The 15,704-nt window shown below is 35.8% G+C and overlaps 1 protein-coding gene across 7 annotated transcripts in view; it reads right to left on the reverse strand.

Moving 5' to 3' along the window:
- Snx25 (sorting nexin 25) overlaps positions 1-15,704 on the reverse strand; it is a 122,492-nt gene that overhangs the window by 21,768 nt on the left and 85,020 nt on the right. For 6 of the 7 annotated variants that reach the window (XM_074054854.1, XM_074054856.1, XM_074054855.1 and 3 more), the window contains 2 exons: positions 6,449-6,580; positions 1,811-2,083 (listed from right to left, as the gene is read on the reverse strand). In XM_074054854.1, the coding sequence (XP_073910955.1) occupies positions 1,811-2,083; positions 6,449-6,580 (405 nt within the window). The remainder of the gene's footprint in view (positions 1-1,810; positions 2,084-6,448; positions 6,581-15,704) is intronic. The other variant, XM_074054857.1, reaches the window with a different exon arrangement.

Here is a 15,704-nt window from a genome sequence, read left to right on the forward strand (position 1 = left end):
ACCAATGCAAGTCTCTTTATAAAATCATTTCCAAATTCCCACAAGTAAATACTTCCAGCATGTACTTTGTTCAGTTCTTCTCTTAAGATGTATTTTATAAATCAAAACACAGATTATTTTCTAAGTAAAATAGTAGCATTTGAAAGTGAAGATTCACAAAGACCTGTAGAACTTGGGAAAATCAGGCTAGATTACCAAGCAGCATGTTAAGTTGTTTCAGTGGCAGCCAACAGCATTCATTGCACTGAAGGGGACTGCCAGGGATATCTTCACCCCTTAACTTTCTTCTGGATTGTTAACCAGTAAATTCAGAATTATAGTTTTTACAGATGTAGTGTATTTTATTGCACTGATAATATTCCTATTGCTGCACCTGCTATGGGTTGGTTCTACTTTCTTGTTTAAATGAACTAAATCAGATTCCATTATGCATAAACTTCCTTTCTACATTTTAATTATTTTCTTAGGATACAATTCTACAAATTCCTATTTCTAAGGATTATTGGAATAAAGAGTATCGAAAACTTTTAAAAGGTGAGTAGTACATATTGGTTTTCTGTGAGTCCTAGAAAGAGGGATATTTTTCACTGATCTACTATTATCTCCCATGTCAACTGTTAGTTCAAGTCCTTATTCTATTTATTTGATACTGAAGTTTTTATTCATTTGAATAAATTATTTATACTTGCTATAATAGTAACCATTTTAATTCTTGAAGTAGAAAGAAACATAGCTAAAACAAACTGTGATCTTAAAAATAAACTTCAGTGAGTAGTGAGTTTGAATACATCAGTTCAGTGATTTTTATCCATAAAGAACCAAGTAACAAAACTTCTGAAAAAAAGTTGTTTAATTGTTGTTAAACAATTTAACAACAGTTCAGAGACCTCAAGCTGCTTTCTAACACCATCAAAGGCAAGAACTTAATTCTTCAGGGCTGGAGTGAGCAAACTGGACAGAAAGAAAAAAAAAATTCAAGATAAATTATAATATTTCTATGTATCAGTCTTTTTTGGTGGGGGACAGGGGGAACTCAGGGCTTCGTGCTTGCAAAGCAGGCACTCTACCATTTGAGCCACACCTCATATATCCCATTTGGTTGTTTTGGAGATGGGGTCTTGAGACTGATTTGCCCAGGCTGGCCTTGAATCAAGATCCTCCTGATCTCAGCTTTACAAATAACTAGGAATTACAAGCATGAGCGACCAGTGCCCTGCTTCTATCAGTCTTAAAGCTCATGTAAGTCACTAAAGTAAATGAGAGCTGTAACCTAGAGCTATCCAAAATAATCGAGTACACTACAAGAAAATTAGACTTGAGGTAAAGCTTAATAAGGTATCTTTCAGAGCATTTTATTCCTGTCTGTGAGTTTTTTTTTTTCTTTAACTCCAAAATTTTCCCTCTAACTCCTCCCATATTCCTTTCTTTCTCCATTTTCCCCTATCCCTTCCCTCTCTATTCAAAGGCTGAACAATATCCCGAATGATTCTCTATGCTGGTATAAACTACAAATGGCACACTCTACAGATTTTCTGCTCTCACTTAGGAGTCAAACTGAGGGTATGCCTAAGACAGTCAAAGATCTCTGATTCAATGTTAGCAGCAAATAGGTCAGCAGGTCAAAAGGGGGAGAAAGAAGTAAATTAGACCCAAAGCAACCAGTAATTTAAGTTTACTATTTATTCTATTTAAAGTCCTCTTTATTAAAAGATTATGGTACACATCAAATTTGGCTCATACAATATGTTCTCCCTAATTGTAATCAAAGTTTATCCACTGAAAAGGGAAGAGAAAAATAAATGTGACTCACCATTTCATCTTTGTTGGAAATAAATTGTGAGCCATGTTTTTCCTCCTCTTTTACCATCAATTTTTCGTACAGATCACTGACAATAAATGAGGGGTAGTATCTATCCTTTAGGATCTCATATACATCTCCCTGGATTTTGCAGAACACCTCAATTCCTTTATTTCCTACAAGACATTGCTGGATTTCTTTGTAAAGTGATTTTTCCACAGATATTTCTTTGTTTTCCACAAAGTAATTCTGATAAATTTCACCAACTAATTGTGGAATTTCATTCTGCAAAGACAGAAAGATGAAAAAGAACAGCAAGGAATATCATCTCTGAGAGAAATTTTCCACTAAATTCTCTGCATGTCAAAGCTGGAAGGAAGAGATTTGGGATGTACCCTAGTACTTGTACCACTGTGAAGCCTAGGCTTCTGTGTTCACATTCAAAGTTAAGGAGTAAACATCAGACTCTGAAAAAACCCAAGTTTCTTAAAATGAACACTTTATGTTGATTAGTTAATATCTGCAGTTTCTTTTAAATACAAGAGAAAAAGTAAATGAGAACAGTGCTCTTCCTGCAATGGCTTCCTTTCCATAATCTCAATTCCATTTATCAACTAAAATCTATTTGACTTTTTGTCTAGTATAAATAAGTGGAAGTGCTCGCTCCACTAAGCTAAATTAAATGATTTCTCACTCCAGGAAGAAGTCGATATACTTATTGTGTATTTAAAAAGAAAGATATTCCTCAAAATAACTTCATAATATTTATCATCAAGCATACTGGACAGTTTAGTCTTCAGCAGTACACTTGTCATCACCAGTCTACTTCTCACTCATATGATCTTCACATTTCCTCTGCTGGCACTTCATCAACTCTAAGGAATGGCAAGCAAGATCTCAGCAGTAGCAAAAAACAAAAATCACTTAAGGAGTGATTAATTTAATCAGTGTTGCTAGATTAAAATATGGCTATTTTGAGGAAGCTATCTACTCTTACTTCATTGAAAATTTTCAAATTGTGTTCAGTAGTTTTGGAAAACTCCTTATTCTTAACAATATTCTTTTGAGAGCAGCCAAAAGTCACCTGGAATTAAACCTAGTGGTTAATATAACTAATGAACTTGGCAAATATAATATTGGGTAAAATGAGGTAACTTGTGGCTATTCATAATGAAAGAAGATTTGATGAGCTGGAGGTGTGGCTCAAAGCCCTGAGTTCAAACCTCAGTCCCAACAATCAAAGTAGAAGATTTAAAAATACTACAGGATGCATTTGATTCTTTAACCAATGGAGTTTTTTTTTTTTTTTTTTATTCATACGTGCATACAAGGCTTGGGTCATTTCTCCCCCCTGCCCCCACCCCCTCCGCCCCCCTCCCTCTCCTCCCCACCCTCTCAATACCCAGCAGAAACTATTTTGCCCTTATTTCTAATTTTGTTGTAGAGAGAGTATAAGCCATAATAGGAAGGAACAAGGGTTTTTGCTAGTTGAGATAAGGACAGCTATAGAGGGAGGTGACTCACATTAATTTCCTGTGCGTGTGTGTTGCCTTCTAGGTTAATTCTTTTTGATCTCACCTTTTCTCTAGTTCCTGGTCCCCTTTTCTTATTGGCCTCAGTTGCTTTTAAAGTATCTGCTTTAGTTTCTCTGCGTTAAGGGCAACAAATGCTAGCTAATTTTTTAGGTGTCTTACCTATCCTCACCCCTCCCTTGTATGCTCTCGCTTTTATCATGTGCTCAAAGTCCAATCCCATTGTTGTGTTTGCCCTTGATCTAATGTCCACATATGAGGGAGAACATATGATTTTTGGTCTTTTGGGCCAGGCTAACCTCACTCAGAATGATGTTCTCCAATTCCATCCATTTACCAGCGAATGATAACATTTCGTTCTTCTTCATGGCTGCATAAAATTCCATTGTGTATAGATACCACATTTTCTTAATCCATTCGTTGGTAGTGGGGCATCTTGGCTGTTTCTATAACTTGGTTATTGTGAATAGTGCCGCAATAAACATGGGTGTGCAGGTGCCTCTGGAGTAACCTGTGTCACAGTCTTTTGGGTATATCCCCAAGAGTGGTATTGCTGGATCAAATGGTAGATCAATGTTTAGCTTTTTAAGTAGCCTCCAAATTTTTTTCCAGAGTGGTTGTACTGGTTTACATTCCCACCAGCAGTGTAAGAGGGTTCCTTTTTCCCTGCATCCTCGCCAACACCTGTTGTTGGTGGTGTTGCTAATGATGGCTATTCTAACAGGGGTGAGGTGGAATCTTAGTGTGGTTTTAATTTGCATTTCCTTTATTGCTAGAGATGGTGAGCATTTTTTCATGTGCCTTTGGGCCATTTGAATTTCTTCTTTTGAGAAAGTTCTGTTTAATTCAGTTGCCCATTTCTTTATTGGTTCATTAGTTTTGGGAGAATTTAGTTTTTAAAGTTCCCTATATATTCTGATTATCAGTCCTTTGTCTGATGTGTAGTTGGGAAATATTTTCTCCCACTCTGTGGGTGTTCTCTTCAGTTTAGAGACCATTTCTTTTGATGAACAGAAGCTTTTTAGCTTTATGAGGTCCCATTTATCTATGCTATCTCTTAGTTGCTGTGCTGCTGGGGTTTCGATGAGAAAGTTCTTACCTATACCTACTAATTCCAGAGTATTTCCTACTCTTTCCTGTATCAACTTTAGAGTTTGGGGTCTGATATTAAGATCCTTGATCCATTTTGAGTTAATATTGGTATAGGGTGATATACATGGATCTAGTTTCAGTTTTTTTGCAGACTGCTAACCAGTTTTCCCAGCAGTTTTTGTGAAGAGGCTGCTATTTCTCCATCGTATATTTTTAGCTCCTTTGTCAAAGACAAGTTGGTTATAGTTGTGTGGCTTCATATCTGGGTCCTCTATTCTGTTCCACTGGTCTTCATGTCTGTTTTTGTGCCAGTACCATGCTGTTTTTATTGTTATTGCTTTGTAATATAGTTTGAAGTCAGGTATTGTGATACCTCCTGCATTGTTCTTTTGACTGAGTATTGCCTTGGCTACTCGTGGCCTCTTGTGTTTCCATATAAATTTCACGGTAGATTTTTCAATCTCTTTAATGAATGTCATTGGAATTTTGATGGGAATTGCATTCAACATGTAGATTACTTTGGGGAGTATCGACATTTTTACTATGTTGATTCTACCAATCCATGAGCATGGGAGATCTCTTCACTTTCTATAGTCTTCCTCAATCTCTTTCTTCAGAAGTGTGTAGTTTTCCTTGTAGAGGTCTTTCACATCTTTTGTTAGGTTTACACCTAGGTATTTGAGTTTTTTTGACGCTATTGTAAATGGAATTGTTCTCATACATTCTTTTTCAGTTTGCTCATTGTTAGTGTATAGAAATGCTAATGATTTTTCTATGTTGATTTTATATCCTGCTACCTTGCTATAGCTATTGATGATGTCTAGAAGCTTCTGAGTAGAGTTTTTTGGGTCTTTAAGGTATAGGATCATGTCGTCTGCAAATAGGGATTATTTTGACAGTTTCTTTACCTATTTGTATTCCTTTTATTCCTTCTTCTTGCCTAATTGCTCTGGCTAGGAATTCCAGTACTATGTTGAATATGTGAGGATAGTGGGCATCCTTGTCTGGTTCCTGATTTTAGAGGGAATGGTTTCAGTTTTTCTCCATTAAGTATAATGCTGGCTGTAGGTTTGTCATATATAGCTTTTATAATGTTGAGGTACTTTCCTTCTATTCCTAGTTTTCTTAGAGCTTTTATCATGAAATGGTGTTGGATTTTATCAAAGGCTTTTTCTGCATCTATTGAGATGATCAAGTGGTTTTTGTCTTCGCTTCTGTTAATGGGGTTTATTACATTCCAGTGCAGTTTGTGATTTATGGTGTATTTTAAGTTGGTATTCTGTTCTAGCAACATTCATATGCAAATGAGTAATTCAATGTACAAAATGTTCTTTGTGCTTATGTTAATCAACCTTTCAAAATGTTAAACACTGATATCTATATATCTGTTTTACATATATATTACATATGTGGTTTACATACTGATATGTATATTTGTAGACACTTATATATATCTGCATAAAGAATGTGTAGATATTCTTTTTTTCACACTGAGAACTTGCAACGTACACAGCATGATATGTATTACTGGGTCCTCATGAATAACCATAATATTTTTTATATTCCTTTTCTCAATCATATTTTAAATGAAATAAAAAGAGAAGTATGCAAATAATGCACCCTGTAAACAAAGAATAAAATGAAAATGCACATTATGATGTAACATGGAAGATTGTAAGACTAGGTGTAGGTGCTAAGGCCAAGTTTATTTTATAATAGCAATGTGGATCTGTACCTGTGCTTTTACAGTGTTTAAAAATAATTACCTGAAATGAAATTCAATTTCTTGGTACACTTATAAATCTCTTGTCCCCTTGGTTACTTATTCAAAAGCATCTTCTGTGAAAATATAGTACAAATTTACTTGGTATAATGGGCTGAGGTGTAATGTCACTATTATGTTTCACTTAAATATCCTCATAATGTATACTTATCTTACACCTTCAATGAGAAGATGATATACTGCCTAAGATGCAGCATAGTTTTCCATCGCTGATTAGTATTCCTTTAAGTCTATTTACACTACCTTGTTAGCATTCTTTAAATGTTCCACAGACTCCCAGAAGCCAATAAGAGCTCTTTTGTCCATTCTTTCCATGTATATCCGAAAGTGCTCCCGGTAGAAAGTACTGCCCAAAATATCTTCAAATTGAAGAATCTATTAAGGGAATTTAAGAAAAAAAATTAAATTTTAAATACCAGTTTGCCTTAACTTCCAATGAATTAACTTCTACATTCAGGGGAAAATGCACTTTTACAGTCACAGCCAATATAATATAGTACCACTAGAAAACTGAAACACCTGTTAGGTCACCCGTAGAATATACACTCCATGCTAAAAGCAATAGTTGCCGATAATAGAAACGCTGAAGAAAAATGTATGAAAGACCAAGAAGGTAGAGTATAATGATTTGACATTTTTACTTTCCATCATAGTTTTAATTGCTGAGGAAAATACAAATGATTTTATATCACTCCTTTTTATTTATAACACCACATTGATTAAAAAAATCCTTTACAGCCTCATTTTAATTGCACACTAACATTTCATTGTATGGACACACCAAAATCAATTCTACTGTTCTTTTTTTACTCTTTTGTGATCGCAGAAGAAAAAAAAAAGCCACCTATCTAAAGACATAGTAGGAACAACCTTGAGGATGGGTTGCTGTACTATGAGAAAGCACTTCCTTTAATGATTTATGTCTCAATTAGGAGAAATGCCTCAAATTAATTTAGAAGGAATTTAAGGTCCACATCCTTAAATTAGCAATTTAGTAATAAAATTTAGTTTATTTAGTAATAAAAAAAATGACATCTAGGGTAAGAGCTCCTGCTTGGCAAGCATGAAGCCCTGAGTTCACAGCCCAGTCGTACCCCCGCCCCCACAAAAAAAAGACAGCTTACACTCTGAGATTCTAAAAATTAACATTATGACAGTCTGTAAATTTTCTCAAGTTATTACCAGAAAGATATTTCTAAAATTGAGTGTATATGATCAATGCATATTCAACTCTTCTGTCACCAATAATTACCTGTTTTGTGGTAGAAAGAGGAAGACATTTAATACTAACTTCTGGTAACTAATTTCAAAAGATGGCCATCCAGTAGACCACTAAGAATTAGTTTCCACAAATATTTCAGACCATTAGTATTGAGTCAGTTTACTAACGCTGGGATATCACAATGTCTGTATTTTGTGTAAACCCTGCCAATGAAGCATTGAGAAACTAACTTTACATGCTCTAAGGAAGTTCAAAAAGCTCATATGAAGATGTGTCAGCAACTCCAGCAACAGAGAGCCAGGGAACCTTCTTATACTCATGCACAGATCCTGGGCTACATTTAATAGTGTTCATTTTGAATTGGCCTTGGATCAAACAAATAAATTAATGTGGAAGCTGGCTTTAAAAGAAAAGTCAGACATTTATGTCAATGACTTCAAAACCTGATTAATTTTCAGTTCCTGTTCTCCCTTTACTTTTCTCTGAAACTCTTCCTTCTATCTTTCCATTCTGGGGCCTTATAGGGGCCACTACCTTGCAAAATATAAGACAATATATTTTTTTGTTTTCCTGTTGCAGAACCTGTTCTGCCCTCTTCTCCAATTTTGTTGAAGAGTAGACATAAGCAATAATAAGAAAGACATAACTTTTTTGCTAGTTTGAGATAAGGATAGCTATACAGAGAGGTTCCCAGCATTGCTTCCACACACTTGTGTATTATGACCTAAATTGATTCATCTCTAGCAGATCTCTTTACTACTTCCAAGTCATCTTCCCACAGTGACCTCTGTCATTTTAAGGTTACAATATTAGCTCCCTCTACAGTGGGCACTTTCAAGTTTTGGGTTTCCTACCTTTCCCTGTTCCTGTCGTAAGTGCTCTTCCCCTTACGGTGACCAAGTCCAACAACATTGCTGCATTTGCCCTAGATCTAAAGTCTGCATATGAGGGAGAACATATGATTTTTGGTCTTCTGAGCCTGGCTAACTTTGCTTAAGATGATGTTCTCCAGTTCCGTCCATTCACTTGCAAATGATAAGAATTCATTCTTCTTCATGGCTGAGTACAATTCCATTGTGTATAAATACCACATTTTCTTGATCCATTCGTCAGTAGAGGAGCATCTTGGCTGTTGTAATAGTGCTGCAATAAACATGGGTGTGCAGGTGCCTATGGAGTAACCTGAGTTGCATTTCTTTGGGTATATCCCTAGGAGTGGGATTGCTGGATCATATGGCAGATCAGTTTAGATTTTTAAGAAACCTCCATATTGTTTTCAGAGTGGCTGTACTAGCTTGCATTCCCACCAGCAATATACAAGGGTTCCTTTTTCCCCACATTCTTGCCAACATTTGTTGTTGGTGGTGTTTTTGAGATAGCTATTCTAACAGGGGTGAGGCGGAATCTTAGTGTGGTTTTGATTTGCATTTCCTTTATGGCCAGAGATGGTGAGCATTTTTTCAATTGCCTTTTGGCCATTTGGATTTCTTATTTAGAAAAAGTTCTGTTTAGTTCAGTTGCCCACATCTTTATTGGTTCATTAATTTGGGGAGAGTTTAGTTTTTTGAGCTCCCTGTATATTCTGGTTATCAGTTCTTTGTCTGATGTGTAGTGGGCAAATATTTTCTCCAACTCTGTGGGTGGTCTCTTCAGTTTAGAGACCATTTCTTTTGTTGTGTAGAAGCTTTTTAATTTCATGTAGTCCCATTTGTCCATCCTTTCCCCTAGTTGCTGAGCTGCTGAGGTTCTATTGAGGAAATCCTTGTCTATACCTATTGCTTCCAGAGTATTCCCTGATCTTTTCTGTACTAGCTTCAGAGTTTTGGGTCTGATGTTAAGGTCCTTGATCAATTTTGAGTTGATACTAGTACAGGGTGATAAACATGGATCTAGTTTGTTTTCTGCAGGCAGAAAACCACTTTTCCCAGCAACATTTGTTGAACAGGCTGTCTTTTCTCCATTGTATGTTTGTGGTGCCTTTGTCAAAAATAAGTTGGGCATAGCTGTGTGGATTCACATCTGGGTCCTCTATTCTGTTCCACTGGTCTTCATATCAGTTTTTGTGCCAGTACCATGCTGTTTTTATTGCTATGGCTTTGTAATATAGTTTGAAGTCGAGTATTGTGATATCTCCAGCATTGCTCTTTTTGCTGAGTATTGTCTTGGCTATTCGCAGTCTCTTGTATTTCCAAATGAACTTTAGGGTAGATTTTTCAATCTCTGCAATGAAAGTCATTGGGATTTTGATGGGAATTGCGTTAAACATGTAGATTGCTTTTGGTAGTATAGACATTTTTACTATGTCGATTCTACCAATCCATAAGCACGGAAGACATTTCCACCTTCTGTAGTCTTCCTCAATCTCTTTCTTCAGAAGTTTGTAGTTCTTCTTGTAGAAGTCATTCACATCCTTTGTTAGGTTTACTTCTAGGTATTTGGGGGTTTTTTTGAGGCTATTGTAAATGGAACTGTTTTCCTATATACTTTCTCAATTTGTTCATTGTTGATATATAGAAAAGCTAATGATTTTTGTAAGTTGATTTTGTATCCTGCCACACTGAAGCTGTTTATGGTGTCTAGGAGTTTTCGTATAGAGTTTTTTGGGTCTTTGAGGTATAGGATCATGTCATCTGCAAATAGGGATATTTTGACAGTTTACCTATTTGTATTCCTTTTATTTCTTCTTCTTGTCTTATTGCTCTAGCTAGGAATTCCAGGACTATGATGAATAAGAGTGGGGAGAGTGGGCACTCTTGTCTCATTCCTAATTTTAGGAGAAATGGTTTCAGTTTTCTCCATTAAGTATGATGTTGGCCTTTATAATGCTGAGGTACATTCCTTCTATTCCTAGTTTTCTTAAGAGTTTTTATCATGAAGTGGTGTTGAATCTTATCAAAGGCTTTTTCTGCATCTGTTGAGATGATCAGGTGGTTTTTGTCTTTGCTTCTATTAATGTGCTGTTTTACATTTATTGATTTGCCTATGTTGAACCATCCTTGCATCCCTGGGATGGAGCTGAGTTGGTTATGGTGAATGATGTTTCTGATACATTGTTGGATTTGGTTTGCCATTATTTTATTGAAGATTTTTGCATTGATGTTCATTAAGGAAATTGGCCTATAGTTCTCCTCTTTGGATGTGTCTTTGTCAGGTTTTGGGATGAATGTAATACTGGCTTCACAGAATAAGTAAGGCAGTATTCCTTCCCTTTCTATTTCATGGAAATGTTTAAGGAGAGTTGGTATTAGTTCTTCTTTAAAGGTCTGATAGATTTCAGCCAAGAATCTATCAGGTCCTGGACTTTTCTTTTTTGGGAAGACTCTTTATTGCTGCTTCAATTCATTTTATGTTACAGATTTATTTAGGTGGTTAATATCCTCTGGGCTCAATTTTGGATGGTCATAAATATCTAGAAATTTGTCCATTTCTTCAAGATTTTCAAATTTATTAGAATATAGGTTCTCAAAGTAGTGTCTGATGATTCTCTGGATTTCTGTGGTGTTTGTTGTTATCTCCCCTTTTGCATTTCTGATTACTGATGTGGGTTTTTTCTCTCCTCATTTTAGTCAGATTTGTCAGGTGCTTTTCAATCTTGTTTATTTTTTCCAAGAATGGGCTTTTTGTTTCATTGATTATTTGTATGGTTTTTTTGGTCTGTATTTCATTAATTTTGGTGCTTATTTTTTTATTATTCCTCTCTTTCTGCTTGTTTTGGGTTTTGCTTTTCTTGTTTTTCTAGGAGTTTGAGATGTAGCATTAGGTCATTTATGAGCTCTTTCTGTCCTTTTAATATATCCACTGATGGCTATAAACCTTCCTCTTAGGACAGCCTTTGCTATGTCCCATAGGTTCTGGTAGGTCGTGTTTTCATTTTCATTAACTTCCAGGAACCTTTTAGTTTTCTCTTTTATTTCATTAATGATCCACAGATCATTGAGCAATGTGTTGTTCAGCTTCCAATTGTTTGCATGTTTTTTGCTGTTGTTTTTGTTGCTGAGTTCTAGTTTTAATGCATGTGATCAAATAGAATGCAGGGGATTATTTCTATTTTCTTGTATTTGCTGAGGGTTGCTTTGTGCCCTAAGATATGATCAATTTTGGATAAAGTTCCATGGACTGTTGAGAAGAATGTATATTGTACAGATGTTGTATGAAATAGTCTCTAGATATCAGCTAAGTTCATTTGATCTATTGTGTGATTTAGTTCTAGAATTTCTTTATTGATTTTTTTGTTTGGATGACCTATCTATTTGTGATAGGGGGTTATTAATGTCTTCCACTACCACTGTATTGGAGTCTATATGTCCTTTTAAGTCCTTTAAAGGATGTTTGATGAAATTTGGTGCACTGAGATTGAGTGCATATAGGTTGATAATTGGTACTCCCTTTTGGTGTATTTGCCCTTTTATTAGTATGGAGTATCCTTCTTTATCTTGTTTGATCAACGTAAGTTTGAAGTCTACTTTGTCTGAGATAAGTATTGCTACTCCTGTCTGTTTTCAGGGGCCACTGGCTTGGTAAATCTTCTTCTAGCTTTTCACTCTAAGCCAGTGTTTGTTTCTGTCAATGAGGTGGGTCTCTTGTAAACAACAGAAGATTGTTGGGTCTTCCTTTTTAATCCAGTTTGCCAAATGGTATCTCTTGATAGGGGAGTTGACTCCATTGAGTGTTAATATTGATAGATATGTTTTTGTCATTTAGTTGTTTTTGTTGTTAAGGGTTTGATTGTGTGCAGCTGAATCAATGTTACTCTCCAATTCCTTGTGTTGTTTCCTGTGGTTTGATACTGCCTGTCCTCTCATGGTTTTGTTTGCTTTCATTTTCTGTGTGCAGAATTCCTTGGAGAATCTTTTGTAGGGTGGTTTGGTGGTCATATATTGTTTTAGTTTCTGCTTATCATGGAAGACTTTTATTGCTCCACCTATTTTGAATGATAGTTTTGCTGGGTAGAGTATCCTAGGGTTGAAGTTATTTTCATTCAGTGCCCGGAATACCTCACTGCATGCCCTTCTTGCTTTTAAGGTTCCCGTTGAGAAATCTGCTGTGATTTTGATGGGTTTACCTTTATGTTATTTGTTTTTTCTCTCTTATAGCCTTCAATATTCTTTCTCTGTTCTCTGTGCTTGTTGTTTTAATGATAATATGTCGTGGAGAAGTTCTATTTTAGTCAAGTTTGTTTGGTGTCCTGGAGACTTCCTGTACCTGAATGGGCAGAATGTTCTCTAGATTTGGGAAATTTTCTTATTATTTTATTGAATATATTATGAATCCCTTTTGCTTGGACCTCTTCTCCTTCTTCAATGCACATGATTCTTAGGTTTGGTCTTTTGATGGAGTCAGTGAGTTCTTGCATATTCCTTTAGTCTTGAGTTGACTAACAATTCTTCAGTTTTTCCTTTAATTTCTATTTTACCTTCAAGTTCTGAGATTCTGTCTTCTGCTGTCCTAGTCTGCTGGAGTGGCCTTCCACTGTGTTTTGTGTTTCTGTTTCATTCTTTTTTCTGAGGCTTTCCATATCATGGGTCACTTCCTCTGTTAATATTTTCTGTTTTCATCTTTAATTCATTTACCTCTCTATTTATAGTGTTCTCTGTTTCACTTTGGTGTTTATTTAGGGCTCTTATGGGTTCATTTATTTGTTTTTGTGTCTTCGTATTCTTTATTTTTGGTGTCTTGAAATTTCTTGAGCGCATCTTGTAAGTTTTGATTAACCATGTCTAGTATCATGTCCATGAAATTCTCAGTGATTCCTTGCAGGATGTCTTCTTTGAGTGTTTTGGTGGACATCGTTGGGTTTCTTGGTGTCATTTATCTTTGTTTTGTTAGAGTCCAGAACTGGGTATCCATTTTCTTCATTCCCTTCTGAGTCCTCTTTGATCTGTCGAATGTCTTGCAGCAGATTTGGACCCAGTGGCAGCAGTTGCAGCAGCGGTGGCAGCCCTCAAGTTTTCTCAGTGTAACATGCCTTCTCAGGGGAAGCTTTCTGTGGATTAGGGGTTAAGGGTGTTGAAGGTTTGATTCTGGTTGGTGCTTTAATTCCACCAAGTGTGGCTCCAGCGTCTCAGGGAGGTTTTGGAGTCATGGAGCTTAGGCTATCTGCTTTCATACCCTAGTTGCCATCTTGAATCTCCCAGTGTGGAAGGTTTTTAAATTGTAAATTCATTTTCTTTAATACACCAAAGGCCATTCAGATTGTCTACTTCTTTTTGAATTAGTTTTAGTAATTTTGCCTGTCAAATCACTTGTCTGTTTCACTTAAATTGTCAAATTTTACTGGCTTAAAGTTGCATGTAACATCTATAGTGCTAAACTGTGTCTCATTTCTAATATTATAATTTGCATCTACTTTCTTTCCTTCCTTGTAGTTTTTATTTGTATTTTTAATAGATTTTAATTCCCACCTGAAGAGTGGGGGCTTTAAGCACTAATTTCAGCACCTTTCTTCTTTGAAAAGAATGAATTTCCCACTAAGAACTGCTTTCACTGCATCCCACAAATATCCTGTACTTTCATTTTCATTCCATTCAACGTAATTCCTAATTTCCTTTATGATTTCTTCTTTGACTAAAGCCTTATTTAGATATATTATTTATATTTTCAATAATTGGGACTTTCCCATATTTCTTTCTCTTATTGACTTCCAGTTTGATTCCATTGTGGTCAGAGAACAACCTCTGTATAGTTTTAACCCTTTTAAATTTGTTGGGACTTATCACCCAGCAAAGTAGTATTTATTGGTGGCTGTTCAGTGTACAGGCAAGAAAAAAATGTACATTCTGCTGCTGTCAGAGTAAGTATTTGATAAAGGTTCATTCATTCTAGTCAGTTGTTACTGTTATTCAAGTCTTCAGTATCTTTACTACTATTCTGTTTATCTATTCTGTGAATTACACAGAAAGGAATGTTAACATCTCCAACTTCAACTGCGTATTGTTTTTCTCCTTTTACTTTTGTCAGTTTTTACTTTATATATTTTAAAGGTTTCTTACTGGTTACACACGAATTTAGGATTATTATGCCTTCTTGATGGATTGATCCCTTTATCACAGTGAGATGTTCTTCATCTCTAGATATATTCCTTGCTCTGAATTCTTCTTGGTCTGACACTGTTTAGTGTGTGCATGTCATGTCTTTCTCTAACTTTCAACCTATCTGTGTTTTTCTAGTTCAGTTCTTATAAGCAACATATAATTAAGGTTTGCCATTTCTATGCACTGACAATCTTTCTTTTAATTGGAAATTTATCCAATTTGGAAATATACATTATGAAGCAAGGTTCATGCTAATTGCTCTGGGTCACATATGATTAGGTCATAGCAAATGTGCTCTCACCACTTATAAAGATATCAGAATGGCCCCAAATTAACAAATCTTAAATCTTACATCCAGAATAGCAAACCACCATAACTATTGGAATTCTATAATATTTCTGAAGACTAGAGAGAATGTCTTTACTCTGATGCTACAGACATGGGTTTCTCCTTTCCTGAATACTTAGAAAGAATTATCAAAAATGGAGCTGGCATTGGACTGTCTACTGCTAATAGATAGTATAAGGTAACCTGTACAGAAATCACACTTGCTTTTCCTAGAATAAGCTTCCTTGATCTTTCTCAAGGTTTCCTTATATGCTAAAAAAAAAATACACTTTTTTACTACTAGGAAGCGGTGAGTTGCTACTAACAGATATATATCTTATATCTCCACTGGATCACTTACTTTTTAATTTTACAATTACGTGGGAGTCTTTGAGAGCAGAGATCCTATGTTATTTATTATGTGTCCTAGTACCTAGGACTATACCCAAGAGACTGTGGTACCTCAGTAAATATCTGTTGAATGAATAAATGAACAAACAGGATGTAAGATGAAGACCCCATCTATGATAAATGGGAATGGACATTTATTTAAGAGACAAAAGGCTAGGAAAAGGAGAGAGGGGCAATATTCAACCCATCAAGAGTACTTTCTAAGGGTCACCAAAAAGCAAAGTTTTCACTTTGGACAATGAAGCAAAACCTCAGGAAATTACAGTTGCTAAGAGAAACTCTATGAAATAAGAGCTACTTGGAGCTGCATTTGTGCCACTTGTGTATCATGCTGCAGAACTTTGGCCTGCACTAGGGTTGACACAAAAGCAGGGCAGAAACCTTCCTGAAGAGCATGTGACAGAGACTAGGCCAGGAACAAGTGGAAAATAAAAGCACATCAATGAACAGAGAGGCAGGAGAAAGTCACAGGTAAGCACTTGAACTCAAATTGAGAGATGAGCAGGCA

Source organism: Castor canadensis, chromosome 14 (genome assembly GCF_047511655.1).
Source record: "Castor canadensis chromosome 14, mCasCan1.hap1v2, whole genome shotgun sequence".
NCBI classification, from domain to species: domain Eukaryota; kingdom Metazoa; phylum Chordata; class Mammalia; order Rodentia; family Castoridae; genus Castor; species Castor canadensis.